Source organism: Lepidochelys kempii, chromosome 7, assembly GCF_965140265.1.
Source record: "Lepidochelys kempii isolate rLepKem1 chromosome 7, rLepKem1.hap2, whole genome shotgun sequence".
NCBI classification, from domain to species: Eukaryota; Metazoa; Chordata; order Testudines; family Cheloniidae; genus Lepidochelys; species Lepidochelys kempii.
This window is the reverse complement of record NC_133262.1, coordinates 39,168,100-39,183,237: the sequence shown is the minus strand read 5'-3', so window position 1 is coordinate 39,183,237 and position 15,138 is coordinate 39,168,100. Positions and strand designations below refer to the sequence as shown.

The 15,138-nt window shown below is 42.6% G+C and overlaps 1 protein-coding gene across 9 annotated transcripts in view; it reads left to right on the top strand.

Moving 5' to 3' along the window:
• The first annotated feature begins 432 nt into the window (after window positions 1–432).
• Window positions 433–15,138, top strand: part of ATG7 (autophagy related 7) — a 271,172-nt gene continuing 256,466 nt past the window's right edge. For 6 of the 9 annotated variants that reach the window (XM_073352299.1, XM_073352298.1, XM_073352297.1 and 3 more), the window contains exons 1-5: window positions 7,125–7,213; window positions 7,742–7,937; window positions 8,514–8,568; window positions 10,723–10,840; window positions 11,872–11,949. In XM_073352299.1, coding sequence (XP_073208400.1) covers window positions 7,760–7,937; window positions 8,514–8,568; window positions 10,723–10,840; window positions 11,872–11,949 — 429 coding nt within the window. In that variant the 5' untranslated portion in view covers window positions 7,125–7,213; window positions 7,742–7,759. Of the gene's footprint in view, window positions 512–6,653; window positions 6,706–7,124; window positions 7,214–7,284; window positions 7,395–7,741; window positions 7,938–8,513; window positions 8,569–10,722; window positions 10,841–11,871; window positions 11,950–15,138 lie in introns of those variants that run through there. The other 3 variants (XM_073352294.1, XM_073352295.1, XM_073352293.1) reach the window with 3 other exon arrangements.

The window sequence follows — 15,138 nt, the reverse complement described above, 5'->3', positions numbered from 1 at the left end:
TAGAATGATGCAGCTTTCTCAATCTGAAATGAGAAAAAAATCAAAACCAAATAGAAGGATGCCCCTCAAAACTTACTAACAAGTAAGGAAGAACAGTTGTAAAGAGTAAACTGTGTGCGTGCATGTATATATATGAGAAAGAGAGAGAGAGAGAGAGATTGTATACATACTCTGAACATAATGTTTGAAACCCTGGCAGAAATCACATCTGATGCTGAATCTGACCTCAATGGGTCAGAAGGGGATTGCATGATTTTACAGGAAGATACGATTTAGTGTTACATCTTTGCTGTATTTAGAAATAATAGAATAACTGAGTGCATGATACAGACCGGAAGGACTTTGCACGAGACAGATGTTGCGCAAAGAAAAGTGTAGCTGTGGTTTTCTGAATCTAGCTCTGTTAGATTTCAGAAATTCTCCTGGAGAAGGAACTGCCTTTCCAGACCAGCTACTGAAGGGGAGAAGAACTCAGAATCTTACAGAAGCCTTTCTGTTGCTGTCAGCACCCGTGAGTTTATGGGGTCCACAAACTAGAAAATTGTTCAATCTGAACAAAGATGTGATATAACAAAACTACAGAGCATCTTCTTGCAGTGTTGTAGGGAGATGGTGTTGGACGAGGATCATTGATCTGTTCACATAAGTCATTGGGAGTTTTGTGAAAAATCAGTGACACAATATGGCCCTGTGAGAATATACTGTATAATCAAAGTGTCATTTTTGGAAGAAAAAGAAGAGTGCTTCTTAAACTTAGGGCTAGATTTTTAAAATTACTTAGGTGCCTAACTCCCATGGAAACCAACAGTGCTTGTATACTTTTAAAAATCTGCCCTTAATCTCTTAATTATTGCTATGTTTTCATTAAAAATATTTATTTCAATTTAATTGGGGATCTAAAGATTTTTCTATTTGGTATTTTGATTATAAGCTTTTTGCACTGTTGGTACACAACTTAAATGGAAGAGAGCTCATAAAACTACTTAGAAAATAGTGAGGTATTAATTTGATGAAAGGAAGTTTTGATACAAAAAGATATGAATAAGTGCTTTTGACAGTGGCAGGATGTGGCATTAGGTGGGTTGAGTGCTGATGATTTTGAAATAAAAGCAAACTCAGTTATCATGGTTGTAAAGTAATTTCTGAGATTTATAAAATATATTTTTTTAAAAGTAATGTCTGTTTTATATCTTTCTTATTTTTTTGTGGTTTCATTAACTTGTATTACAATGATTTTGTTTAATTTACCTAAACTGTTAAAGATGGAACACACAACTTAAAAAACCTCCCTATGTATTCAAATACTCCACACTGTTCTTTATGATTTCATGGGTTATAGCTTTGATATTTGCATTTTAGTGCCAATAGTGGTAGACATCAGGAGAAATGGCAAACATAAGAAATTGAAATTGTGGGGAGATCTGGTTCTGGGGTACAGCAAAGCTATGAATATTCTTCCTTGTAAAGGGGCTAAGCTGGGGCTTGACCCTCTCCGGGGCGGCGGGGAGCCACACCAGCTCGCTACACACAGTTGACTTTGGGGGAATTTGTCCGGCCACCGGAGTCTCCCTCAGCAGCCCTTGCGGTAACTGGAACGAGCACCATAGGCCCGGGCCTTGAGTCAGGGGGAAGTACCCAACAGTCAGTAGCTCAAGCCCTCAGGCCGGGGCTGAGCAAATAGTTCAGTGTTAACAGGCCCAGGCCCTGGGTCAGGGAGGGGCAACAAATAGTCAATAACTCAGGCCCTCAGGCAGGGGCTGAGCAACAAGCATGTGCATTAGCCCAGGCCTCCAAGGACCTGGAAGAGCGGGAGACTACCACCCACAAGTTGTGGGTGGCAGGGGGGACGCAGGCCCGCCCACTCCATTGCATCCCAGCCCGGGGCCCGAGCAGCAGCAAACGACCCGCTGCTGGGTCAGTAGGGATCCTGACCGCAACACACTGACATGGGTTCTGGCAGAGTTACAGCCAGACTAGGGTCGGCTGTCCCCGGGCTACTTCCTAACTCCCCTCCTTCTGGTACCTGGATCACAGTGGTGTTCTCCAGGGGGTCCAGAACCATAGGTTCCTCGGGGCAGGGGACTAGCGGCAGGTCCGGCAACTCCCCCAGATAGCTGGCGCAGGGCAGGTCCGGCAACTCCCCCAGATAGCTGGCGCAGGGCAGGTCCGGCAACTCCACCGGATAGCTGGCACAGGGCAGGTCCGGCCAGTCTTAGCGTGGACCTGGGGCCGCAGAATTTTCCCAGCCGCGGGCTAGCCTGGCTATGTCTGGCCTCCCCCGAGGCTGGTCCTCTAGTGAGCTCTGAGGGCCCGCCTTTCTACTTCTGGGTCGCCACCAGTCCCTCTGAGGGGCGGGCTCAGAGCTTCCTGGCTCCGCCCACTCTGGTGTCTGGAGGGGCTTGACCCTATCCGGGGCGGTGGGGAGCCACACCACCTAGCTACATTCCTCAATTGTTTTCTGCTCTTAAATTAAGAATGATATTCTGGTTATTGTTCCTACAAATGTAAGGTGATGTCTTATCTGCAGAATGTGCCAAAACTCAGTATTTATAACACTTACATTTATTACACAGATTCTTAAGGGTCCATGATACGCACACATCTCAAGTTTTCCTTCTGTATCCCAGTTGGCTAATATAGAAAGAATTACCCTGCATTTATAAATTAGAAATGTCATATAGGGAGTAACCTTTATTAGTTCTGCTATGTTGTGCTTCAAGCAGCGCTGGTTCTTTACTGTGACTGAATGTGATAATGCTACTTTTATTACAGAAATTATTCCACTGCAGTGGAATGGAAAAGAAAGAGGTCTCTGCTCTACCCCATGCCCACCCTCTTTTTTGCTTTCCTCCTCAACACCTGTTTTGCTGCTGCTCATAGTTTTCCCATGTAGCAGCAAGGAAATAAAACTGATATTATTTTTACAGTTCAGTTGTTTTCACCAGAGTTCTGAATAATAGCTGGAAGACAGACCAGAGTCTAGTTAATTTCATGTCACTGCTTGGCAAATCTGTGAGCAGCAACAGAGGCACTCTCTGCCTGAAGACTCAGGAAGACAACATAACGCCTGTTTACATTTGGTGTCTGGAAGGTCATCTTTCACAACCTTTTTAAATAAAAGTTTAAATTCTTCAGAAATTGGGTGGCTTCGGCTCCTATTTTCAGCAGGGGAGGATGACCATTTTCTAGTAGTGAGTGCATTTTTCAGGTCCTCTTTATAATGGAAAAAAACCTACAAAAATAGTAATAAAATGATATGCCTAGAAAAGCTGTAAAAACAGAAGAAAGAAAATTAGGCCATAAAAGTACAATTTAGATGGGATCCAGATGGAAGTAGGACTTAGAAGAACTCACAATAAATCTGAAAATAGTGACTACTGTGGAGGTGATATAAATGCAACAATTGGTCATAGTGTTACGAATTACACCTGGTAGGACACGCACACAAGTGCTACGAATTACACCCGGTAGGACACACACACAAGTGCTACGAATTACACCTGGTAGGACACGCACATAAGCGCTACGAATTACACCTGATAGGACACGCACACAAATGCTGCGAATTATACCTGATAGGACACGCACAGCAGTGCTGCGAATTATACCTGATAGGTCACGCACAGTTCGAATCTAGGCTGAGGCACAGAAACAAAGTCCACAACTGCAGAGTTCCCAAAAGACACTAAGTTTATTACGCTCGAGCGTGGTGCCCCCCTGCTAGCCAGGAGGGGACCCTGAATGCAAATTATACAAAGGTTATATACCTTTTAGCAAAGCATGTTGCCCTCGTGCATCGGAAACCTTAGCCAATAAACAAACCCTTGTCTTATCTACCACCTATCCCTGCTTGGTGCATTCCTCGTGCTATACCAATATGTTAATTACACAGCATGGTCCTAAAGCTATGCATCAGTAACTTTTATTATCAGGATGGGAGGCCTCACATCAAGGCCAAGAGACAGGGAGTTAGAGACTGACAAAAACCAGATACTGGGAGTCAAGGCAGGCTGGAGACAAGGAGGAGGATTTTCACAGGGATTCGATATCTAAGGATTACTCCTCCTGGTGTATGATGTGCTGGCATTTAAACAATGGTGGGCCCCAAACCAAAATGGAGTCACATGTGCTAACTTTTCCTTAACAGTAGGTAGAACTAGCTGAAATTTTTCGCACAAAACATTTTCTATTCAGAAAGTGTTGATTTTGACAATTTTCTGATTTTTCCAATCAGGAGAATGAAAATGAATATTTTTATTTCAAGTCAATGTTTAAAAACAAAATTATGTTTTTCATTTCAACATTTACAATTCTTAACTGCTTGGGATTTTTAATTTGATACTTTCAATTTCCATTATGATTTATAATGGAAGCTAATTTGGAAATGTCAAAATTCCTTACAGCAGGAGGAAAATTCTGTTTCTTGATCAACTCTATAGTCATAGGCAGTTAATATTGCACTGTAGCTAGAAAGAACTGGGGCAGTGGGATAGCTGACTGCCTTTAAAGTTCGTATGCAGTGCAGGGCCGGATTAAACTTTTGTGGGCCTGGCGCCAAACATATTTGTGGGCCCCCATGGAGGCAATGAAGCATGGCGCGGGGAGGTCAGTCCCCAGAGCGAGGGGCCAGCCGGGGTAATGGGGCATGGCATGGCAGGGGTGGCCCCACTCCACCCAGCAGTTGCCAGACACACAGTGGCCTGCCCGGCCCTGTGCTGCCAGCCTACTCCTTCCCCTCTGGGGTAGGCCCATGTCACGCCATATAGCCGCCCTGCACAACACCCTCTGACTCCCGATGCCCAGCGCCCCCCCAGATTCCCCACACACAAATGCACAGGGCCCTGCACACCACCCATGCCCAATGCTCCCCTGCCCACGGCCCCACCACAATGGCCCAGCGCCCCCACAGAACCCCTACTCCCTAGTGCCCCAACACACACAGATCTTTCCCACCCCCTCACAGCCTAACACTCCCCCCCCCAGACCTCCCAGAGACCCACTCCCCCAAACCCTCTCTCCTGGCTGCACTCACTGGCTCTTCTGGGAGGTGATTGTATCTGCTGGGCTGAGCCGGCAGCACAGCCAGGGCTGGCCCCGGGGCTAGGAATTGCTCCATCCCTTCAGGAGTGGTGCAATCAGTCAAGACACCTTGCCTGGAGGGGCCCAGCCAAGTCCCCCACACTGTCCCGTCCCCTCCACCTGGCTGAGACTGGCCAGGCTTCTGCACCAGTCCCAGGTGGCTCAGCTCTGGGAAGACAGATGGGGCCCCACAGGTGGTGGGAAGCAGAGACTGCCTGGAGCTGGGGTGCACTGGGTCCAGCCAGGGGGCCGAGAGGAGCAGGGGGGTGAGGCCAGGGGGCAGAGAGGAGCCCTCAGAGGACCAAGTGGTGGGCAGGGAAAGGAACGGGGTCTCACGGCGCAGTGCAAGCAGAGTAGGCCAGGGCCCCTTCTGAGCATGGGCCCAGCTCCATGGAACCACTGGCACCATTGTAAACCCAGCACTGATGCAGTGTTGTTGTAACCATGTTGGTCCCACAATATTAGAGACAAGGTGGGTGAGATTATATTACCACATCCACTTTATCTCAGCATTTAAAGGGACACTATCAATCTCAAAATTGCACTTCTGCCTGTAAATATTTTACACACTTGTTAAATTACAATAAGTGAAAGAATAAAACCAAATTTTTTTTGCAGTCTGTTTACGATGTGCATTTGACAACAGCTTAATATACAATCATTTTCACCTTTAACTCTGTATATTCTGCTATCAGTTTCCCTTCTTCTTGATGTGGGGCTTTTGGGTTAAAACGGGGGAAAGAAAAATATGTAAAAATAAGTTGGTATGAGTGTAAAATCACAAACACTGGCAGAGGGGCTCAATGGATGGCATACTACTTTATTTTTTGGTCTAGATTAGATTTCAGGTTGATACCCAGCAGCAGGCTAAAGAGATGTCAGTTTTAAAAGTTGATTGTTATAAGTACGTCTTCACCTATGCTATATATACCATGATTGCAAATGAAAGCCTATTAATAATCAAATTGTCATTATTTGAGCTCTTAGTTGAGAATATACATTTCCCTCAGTTTAGAATATGAAAGTTAATAAAGTCAGATTTACATTCCTTTCCCTCTAAAATTGCTTCACTTTGAGATTCTTAGTGCTGTAAACTTTGTTTTAGATTTAGGGGGGGAAATGTTTATTTGCTGACTAAGCATTGTTTTCAGGGAGATTAGTGTAAAATTCTGAAAACATTAGTGTTTGCTTTTTTTGAAAGTTCATTTTTACAAAATTTTAAGTTTGTGCCAAATAAAAGTGGATAAAGGCCTTCTAAAATGTAAACATCCCTGGTTGTATGGTATAACTCCAATTTGATAAGTCTTCCATTATAGCAGTCAGCAAAATATTTTTCGGAACTGATTGTTTTATTCACAAATGAATAAAGGGTGGACACCAAGCTTTTTTTCAGACTTGCTATTTGTAGGTTTTGCTAATTTCACTCATTTAAGACAAAATGTTGAAATACATTAATGAAAGGTAGGGAGTGTTTCTTCCCCATCCAAATCAAATTTGTTTCAGAACTGGCTTTTTAGCAACACTTCACAGCTATGTTGATTATCAGGGTGGCCAAACGCTTTGAAGCGAGGCTGAGCGCGGAGAGGGACACTTCAGTCGGCTGCAGGCTGGCTCTTTACTTGCCAGGTGATTTTTGTTCTTATTCCACCTTCCCTTCTGGCACCCATCTCTTGGATTTTGTTGGCGCTAGACCCGTCTCTAGCTGACTCGAGCACATTCACGCATGGTAACAGCAGAAGCAAATGGAAGAAAGGGGCTGCTGCTCGCATGGGTGCTAAGCTGCGGAAAACAGGCCAATTGTTTAAATACGTTGGGCCGACCTTGCCTAAGATGGCGCCCCGGGCGAGGCTCGGGGTGGAGCTGGGCTGGGGGCGGAGCGGGGCGCGGTGATGGCGGACGGGGCTGATGGGGGCGGGGCGGAGCGGAGGATGTGGGGAGGAGTTGGGGCAGGTAGAGGCGGGGGGAGGCGAGACAGGCGGGCGGTGCTGGCGGACCGGGGCTGCGGGAGGAGTTGGGCAGGAGGCGGAGCAGGGGATGGTGGCCGAGGGGGCCTGGGGGAGGAGCTGGGCGGACTCGGAGGTGGAGCGGTCGGAGGGGCAGGCGGCGCGGGGGATGGTGGCGGACCGCGGCGGAGGTGAACAGGGCTGAGGGGCGGAGCCGGGCTGGGCGGGGGGTGTCTGTTGTTCTGACAGTCTGTAGAGGGAGCCCCCCAACCGCCTGTGCACGGTGCCCTGGGCGGGCGCGCAGACAAGGCCGGCGCTGGCTACTGGGCCACATGTGGTTTCTGGAGTGTGCTTTGGCCACCCTTGAATCCGGTGTTTATTAGGTTTAGTTAGACCAGTTTTGTCTTTGCGTCTCTCTGGCACTGAATGAGCATGTTGAAGAAAAAATGTTCCCGAAGAAGCGAGAACTTAATTTACAGAAGGGGTGTGGGTGGGTGTGCGTGTGTCCTCTCTTCCGCAAATGAAATTCTCGCTTCTTACATAGAGAGAGGGCTTGGCTAGTATACTAAAGATTTTGTCATTTTGTGTGTTTGTTGTAAATGACATCTGTAGGTTTTGAAAAACAAAACACTGTTAAACCTCCAAAGCCAACATAATCAGCTCTATAAGTAGCTATCAGGAATGACTCTTCTCACAGAATTTTTGTCTGTTTTTAACAGCTTTAATTGTATAAAATAATGGCAACTGCTGGTAGTGAGGCACATAATCCTCTGGAACCTGGAATCCCAAAGCTACAGTTTGTTCCCTTCACCAGTGCCTTGGATGCGGGATTCTGGCATGAGCTGACACAGAAGAAACTCAATGAGTATAGATTAGATGAGACTCCGAAAGGTATCAAAGGCTACTACTATAATGGTAGGTAAAAACTGAACTTTTTATTAGGCATACCAGATTTTCTCCCGTTGTCTTTTGTTTAATTATATTTCTGTTTATAAGAATTTGTAGTACATGTACAAAATATTCCACAGTCATAATAAGACACAGAAAAAAGATATGAGGGGTGTGTGTGTGTATATATATGTGAGTGTGTATATATAAAAAAATCTGTGGCTATATGAAAAACTAGAGATTCTTATTCTATTCATATTTATTTCAATGGGAGCAGGATTTTACCCTTGGTTCAGGAAACTATATTTGGTCTGTGAAAGCGGCAAAGAGTCCTGTGGCACCTTATACACTAACAGATGTATTGGAGCATAAGCTTTCTTCAGTGAATACCCACTTACACACTTTTTCAGATGCAAGAAGTGGGTATTCACCGAAGAAAGCTTATGCTCCAATACATCTGTTAGTCTATAAGGTACCACAGGACTCTTTGGTGCTTTCACAGATCCAGACTAACACGGCTACCCCTCTGATATTTGGTCTGTTGTTTTTACTGTGATATAGTTGCTGCTGCTGTTGTTTAAAAGAAACTTTGTTTTTGTCCAGGTGATCCTTTTGGTCTACCAGCTCGTTTAACATTGGAGTTTAGTGCCTTTGATGTGTAAGTACTTTATGTGATTTTGCAGCTTAAAAAAAAAAGGGGGGGGTAATATAGCTACGCCTAATTTACAAATCACTTATGAATATGCTTGGTGTGCATCTTCTAAGAGTATTAGCAGAATTTTAATGAGGATCTACCCACATTTTGATATCTCAATTTGATTTTCACAATTGTCCTCACTAATGACTTTGAAAAGATAGGAGCTACCGCTGGAACTGTTTGTCTGCAGGAGATTGTAAATGTCACATTGAAACACAACAAAATCATCTCAGAAAACACTGTTTTAACATCGGGAACTGAAGAAAATTGTGGAGAACAAAAATTGTATGTACATAAGAATGGCCATACTGGGTCAGACCAAAGGTCTATCCAGCCCAGTATCCTATCTACTGATAGTGGCCAATGCCAAGTGCCCCAGAGGGAGTGAACCCAACAAACTTGTAACTTGATATCAGGGCTATTTTAATTTCTTATGGCAATATTACAACAACCAAATGTTCACTTATGCAGTGAGGAAGAATTCTACTGCGGGAATTACTGGGTGGAATAATTCTCCTACCTGTTTTATGCAGGAATTCAGACTACATGATCAAAATGGTCTCTTTTTGGCTTTAAATTCTACAGAAGTTGCATGTCCTGTATATTTATAATTTATCTTTTCTGATAATCATTAAGGCCTTGGTCCTACAAACACTGCAACTTTACACATGTAAACAATCTCATGGAAGTCATTGAACTATTCACATCCATTGAATGAAGCAAGCATAAATTATTTGCAGTATTGCAGCCTAATTTACTAAACCACAAATTTTACCAGTAAAGAAATTGAATAAAACACACTAATATATATAAGGAGCATTGTCTAGTTAATGTTGCTATAGATAACAGAACCTGTGGATTTTCTGACTTTAACTGTTCAACATTAGTACTATGTTGTTTTATGTTCACTTTGGGATATCTTTATTTTTAATGATAAATAACTGAATCACTGAGTAACCACTCTTAACTGAATCACCTTTTTTTTTTTTTTTTTTAGTTTAAAAGAAAATTGATTTTTTAAAAAAGATGTATTTATCCCAGAGATTCCCCAAGGGGCTCTTCACTGAAAATCATAATGCTCATGGAAAATTTACATTATGATGTGACATAAGTTGGATATTCGGAAAAACTTTTTCACCAGGAGGGTGGTGAAACACTGGAATGCGTTACCTAGGGAGGTGGTGGAATCTCCTTCCTTAGAAGTTTTTAAGGTCAGGCTTGACAAAGCCCTGGCTGGGATGATTTAGTTGGGGATTGGTCCTGCTTTGAGCAGGGGGTTGGACTAGATGACTTCCTGAGGTCCCTTCCAACCCTGATATTCTATGATTCTATGATATTTGAACCTCCTTGCACCTTCTAGAGATAAGTGAGTAACTGCCATGATGTGGAAAATGCAGCAAGCAAGGAATGTCTTGCGGGCTTTTATGAATAATAGTAGTAATTTTATTTAAAAAGACCCTCAGTGAGCAATACACTTAATCAGATGCTTAAACTGATTCCCATTCGATAAAGCACTAAAGCATGTGCTTTGCTGAATCAGGGCAAAACGTCTCCATCTCTATTAGGGATCTGAAGTACAGCACAAAAATTTCTAAATTTAAATTTAAAGGCTATAAACACTTAATGGAGTATTTGGGGAATACTCTTAAAAGGCAGAATTCTCATATGCTTTTGAAAAGTTGCGAGGAATTCATTGAGGTAGGTCAAACCGTACACACGAGACTGTCTATCTTCATAATCTTTGTCAGAAGTATAAAACTAATATTTTCCGGCTCTTTCCTATCTCCAATACCACAGTGGCATTTGTCATTGTGTCATGAGGTGTCCTCTGCATTTCTAAGCCTTCAGTTGATCAAGTCATCCTAATAATTACTGAGTTGCATGTCTCTTTTGTCCCTGAATGCAAGCACATTTTTGTAACTGCCTACAAGCATTTTAAGTGGAACTGTCCTTGACTCACCTTCTGCCTCATTGTGATGTATATAGTCACCACTCTGCTTGGAAAACTCTGCATCCTTGGAGCTTAATGTGAGAGCTCCCATTAGTTACTGTTAATGAAAGCTCTGGCAAAAATGTTAGTATGTGGTTCCAAGAGTGTCATTGTCTCCTGTCTAGGAATGCTGCCACCCCAGCACACTGCTGTCCTGCTGTCGGAATGTTATATAACACCAACACTTTTGAATCTTTCAAATCCTGTGATAAGAAGTCACTTTTGGAAAAAGCAGCAAATGAGGTGAGGTTAACAATTAAATACATTTACAGAGAAAATAGGATTTGGGGAAAGCTAGTGACCATCCCCCACTGACCCATCTAACCCCTGCTTTGGGATACAGTTGCTTTTGGAGGAAGCAGTTTAGTGTCTTCTGCTTGCTTCTGATCACCTCTGGACAGCAACAGTGAGATGATGGTTCTCAGTAACCTCCATGCTGAGTGCCGCTCAGCGACACCCCCCCCCCATGTAATAACCTTGTGACCCCCTTAAGGATCCCGACCCCCAGTTTGAGGACCCCGATATATGAATAATCATAACATCACACAATATACAATAAATGAATGCAAAAATGAACTAATTGGCTACATTTGGGTTTGTTTAACTCTGCGCAGCATGCCACCTGTCTGCACTTCTAGACTTTTTTGTTCTTGTGATCCTGCCACTGGGATTTTTGTCAGTTTCAGTACCCTACATATCGCAAGGATGAGAGATCTAGGAGAACAAACCAACCCAAAGCTGCTGTGTTGGTTATGATTCATCCATATGAGGGGCTGTTGCTGTAGGAAAAACATGTTAATTGTTATCATTTTTATGTGAAATTATGTAAAACCTTCAAAATTTAAGCCTAGATATCTGCTGGTATAGGCTGTGTCTGTCATATGGGAGACGTAGTTCTGGATGAGCTCTGTGCTTCTGATCCTTACCTGGCAGAATGAAAGTGAAATGTAAAGCCTATAAGAGTAGAACTGTCATTTGTAGTTCCCAAGACGCCAGGACAAACCAGAGCTTTGTTGAAATGCCTGCTTATGGGGTGAGCATTTATTAGAGCATGGGCTGAATTAAGTAGGGAAAAGTCTTGCCTAAATTACTGAGAATATTACTTAATCCTGCCTTGGCACAAGGGGGTGGAGTAGATGACCTCTTGAAGTCCCTTATAGCCCTACATGTCTTGTCTATGATTAGTTTGAGCTTTTAACATATATGGAAGAAGGAAAGGTGAATGAATCTCTCCATATGCTTCTTTTTTGTGATTTTTTTTGGTCCACTGACAGATATGGGAGACGATAAAATCGGGGACTGCCCTTGAAAACCCCATGCTCTTGAACAAATTCCTGCTTCTGACTTTCGCAGTAAGTAATGCAATTTATTCCATACTCTGAATAGTGAAACACAAATAATAATGAACCATGTCAGTGAAAAGTAGTAATATAACTACTGTAGTTACCAGACTGCATTTTGTACATTCATGTGCTTCTCTACAAATGTAAAGGATTCTTGGATTCCATATATAAAAATAAATAATGGCAATTAAACTCCTGGGTCAAGTGAGCACAATAAAAGTCAAGACTGATCAAAGAACCTGCAGGCTTGATTCACTTATTCCCTGAGCAATAAATTTGCTGGAGAGATGGGAAGATGAGAATAAGTGCTAAAAGAATATTGCTCAACTCTTTCATCACGGGTACAAGCACTCTTATCATAGTATAGCTCATTCAGTCACGGGCACCAACGTTTCGAAATGCCAAGGGGTGCTCGACCCCCAGCTCTGATCCAGGCCTTTCCCCCACTCCACCTCTTTTCCCCCAATGTTCCACTCCTACTCCACCTCTTCCCGCCGCTGCTCCACCCCCTTCCCTGAGTGCGCTGCGTACTTGCTCCTCCTCCCCAGAGCCTCCTGCGTTCTGCGAAACAGCTGTTAGTGGCGGGGAGGGGGAGGCTCTGTTTTGCGGGACCTGCAGGTGGGCAGGAGGCGCTGAAGGTCAGGGAGCTGATAGGGAGGCTACCAGTGGGTGCTCAGCGTAGTGTTGGTGCCTATGCATTCAGTTAAATACTGCATAACAACAAGTTTATATTCTTCTTTTGCCTTTCAACCCAAAGGATCCCAAAATAATTCACAACCCACATACAAACACAAACTTTGCTTAGTAACAGTGAAGGTTGCATTAGAACACCCCAAGCACCCACCGTAGCCTCCAGTACTGCAGAAATACATGAATACAGAAATACAAATAATGAAAAGCAATACCCACGCTAACTTTAATCAACCTGCACTTGCAAAACCTTAATGGCCATCTCCTACTCTCTTGCATCAACAGATGGGCATGTGTGACTGTCCCACAGTCCGTTAATTTAGAAAGGTCTTCTGATTCAACATTGCTCAGGTCCAGTAAGTTAAAAGTTTTAACAAACATTGGTCTGGACAACACATACTAAAGAATTACATGCACTACACCTTAGACTGCTTGGTTTTATATTTAAAAGGGATTTGAAGAAACGGTAGGACAGTCCAGAATTTTTTTTATCACATAGTGGTTTTTGGAATAGATTTAACTAAACTCTGGATGATTTTTCCCTTCTCTTTTCTCCCCACTCCTGCCCTTCAGAGTATTCAAATTAATTCTACAATTCAAAACACACAATTTTTAAATAACTTTGACATTGCTACGAAATTGAAAATTTGGCACAACCTTAACTGTGGTGTCACTTTTGTGACACCACACTGCAGAACTGAAATGTAGCCACTGCTGGGGTCAAAAGCAGCTGTTCGCTGATGCACAGCACACTGCACAGTAATGGAAAATGTTGATGAAGAGCAGCCGGCCAAAAATCTACACCTAAAGCAATAAATGGGACAGGATACTTATTGTCCGTTCAAAGCAGACAGAACCTTTCTGGAAACTGCACCAGGGTTTGCGCAAAGTAAGTTTCACTGTACTCCATTTGCCTACCTTTGAAGGGTGAGTTGATCTGATGGAAATTGAATGTTTCATTGCAAGTATCCTATGTGTTACAATGTTTAGATGACTAGACTAAGCTTCCTTCACTAAGTTGGGTACAAATGTTCCTCTTCTGATGTAGAGGAAAATGAGAAAATGGTTGTAATTATAAATATAGGTTGACGTTTTCAAAGCCAACTAAGTTTTAGCCATGCAACTCCCATTGAAGTTAATGGGAGCTGTGTTCCTAAATCCTCTAGTCTGCTGTGAAAATCTCAACCAAGTATCTTTAACAGTTCCAGTTAGCCTTATATGTCTAGGTTAAGTTTACTGCTTGCTGCACCTTCTCCTTGCCTTTTGTGCTTTCTCTCACCTAACTAACTAAGCATGTGCAAATATACCACTCCTGAAAACATATACACATGCACTGAATTTAAAGGACAGATATAGTCCTATTGAAGTTAGACCTGTGTGCATGTTTTTGCGGATTATGGCCATAGTTTCCTTTATTTTATAACTATAAAAAATTTGTTGTGGGTGTATTTCTCAGATTACAAGTACATACATTCTAAAATATCTGGTTGCCTGTGTTTCATTGGACTTCAAGGAACTTTCTTCACTATAGCTAAAAAATAGAAGTGTTATAATGTTTAATTTTTAAGTCTGATACTTTTACCTTCCATATGTTTGGCATAACTCAGAAAGAGATTATTTTATGTTAGAACCTTTCCTTATATGAAAAAAATATACAAAATACTGGTATCAATTAAATGTCATGAGACGTTAATATATTAAACTGCTCTTTCTGATTAAAAGATTTACACATTCCCAATATAAAAGCTGAATTATGCGTTTAATCAAGTTTCCGTATACTTTGTGTGTGTGTGTGTGTGTGTGTGTGTCTGAGAGAGAGAGAATGGATCTGTGTGGGTGTATCTCTGTTTCAAATATAATAATCTCTTAATTTACTATAGATACCACTGTATAGATTACAGAAAACCATGGCCTTTTTAATAAAGATATCCTAGAGCACAAATTATTTGATCTTTTAAAGATCAGGTCAAATTAAAACTGTGCAGAGATAATGATCTCATAAACGGTGCTTGCTTTCACTTAATGCCTGTCTGTGCTATAAGGGAATATTTAAATAAGGAAAAGTTCACCATGTTTATTCATGACAACTGTTTGTACAGAGTTGTCACTTTTGACAGCCTTTGGGATAAAAAAATGAGGATATGCAGACTCAGATGTTTTGGTCATGTAAAGCGCAGCTATGTTGGTAAGAGAGACCAACAGATCAAGATGGAAGGAAAAAGACAGAGAAGCCAACCCAAGAAAAAGTGGTGGGATGTCGTAAAGGAAGACATGTTGGCATGTGGTAAGATGGAGGATATGGCATTAAACAGAGCACTTTGGTGGGAGAGGGCTTGTTGAGAGGACCCCAGTTGATGGAATTAACACGAAGAAGGAGAGAGAAAAGTTCAGAGGTAAATCGAGGGTGATTTGTAACTGGGCTGTACTCCACATTGGTCACACATTTGTGCTGACCATTTTAAAAGCTTTCATCCATCTGGTCTATTTAAGTAAAAAAAAATAAAAACA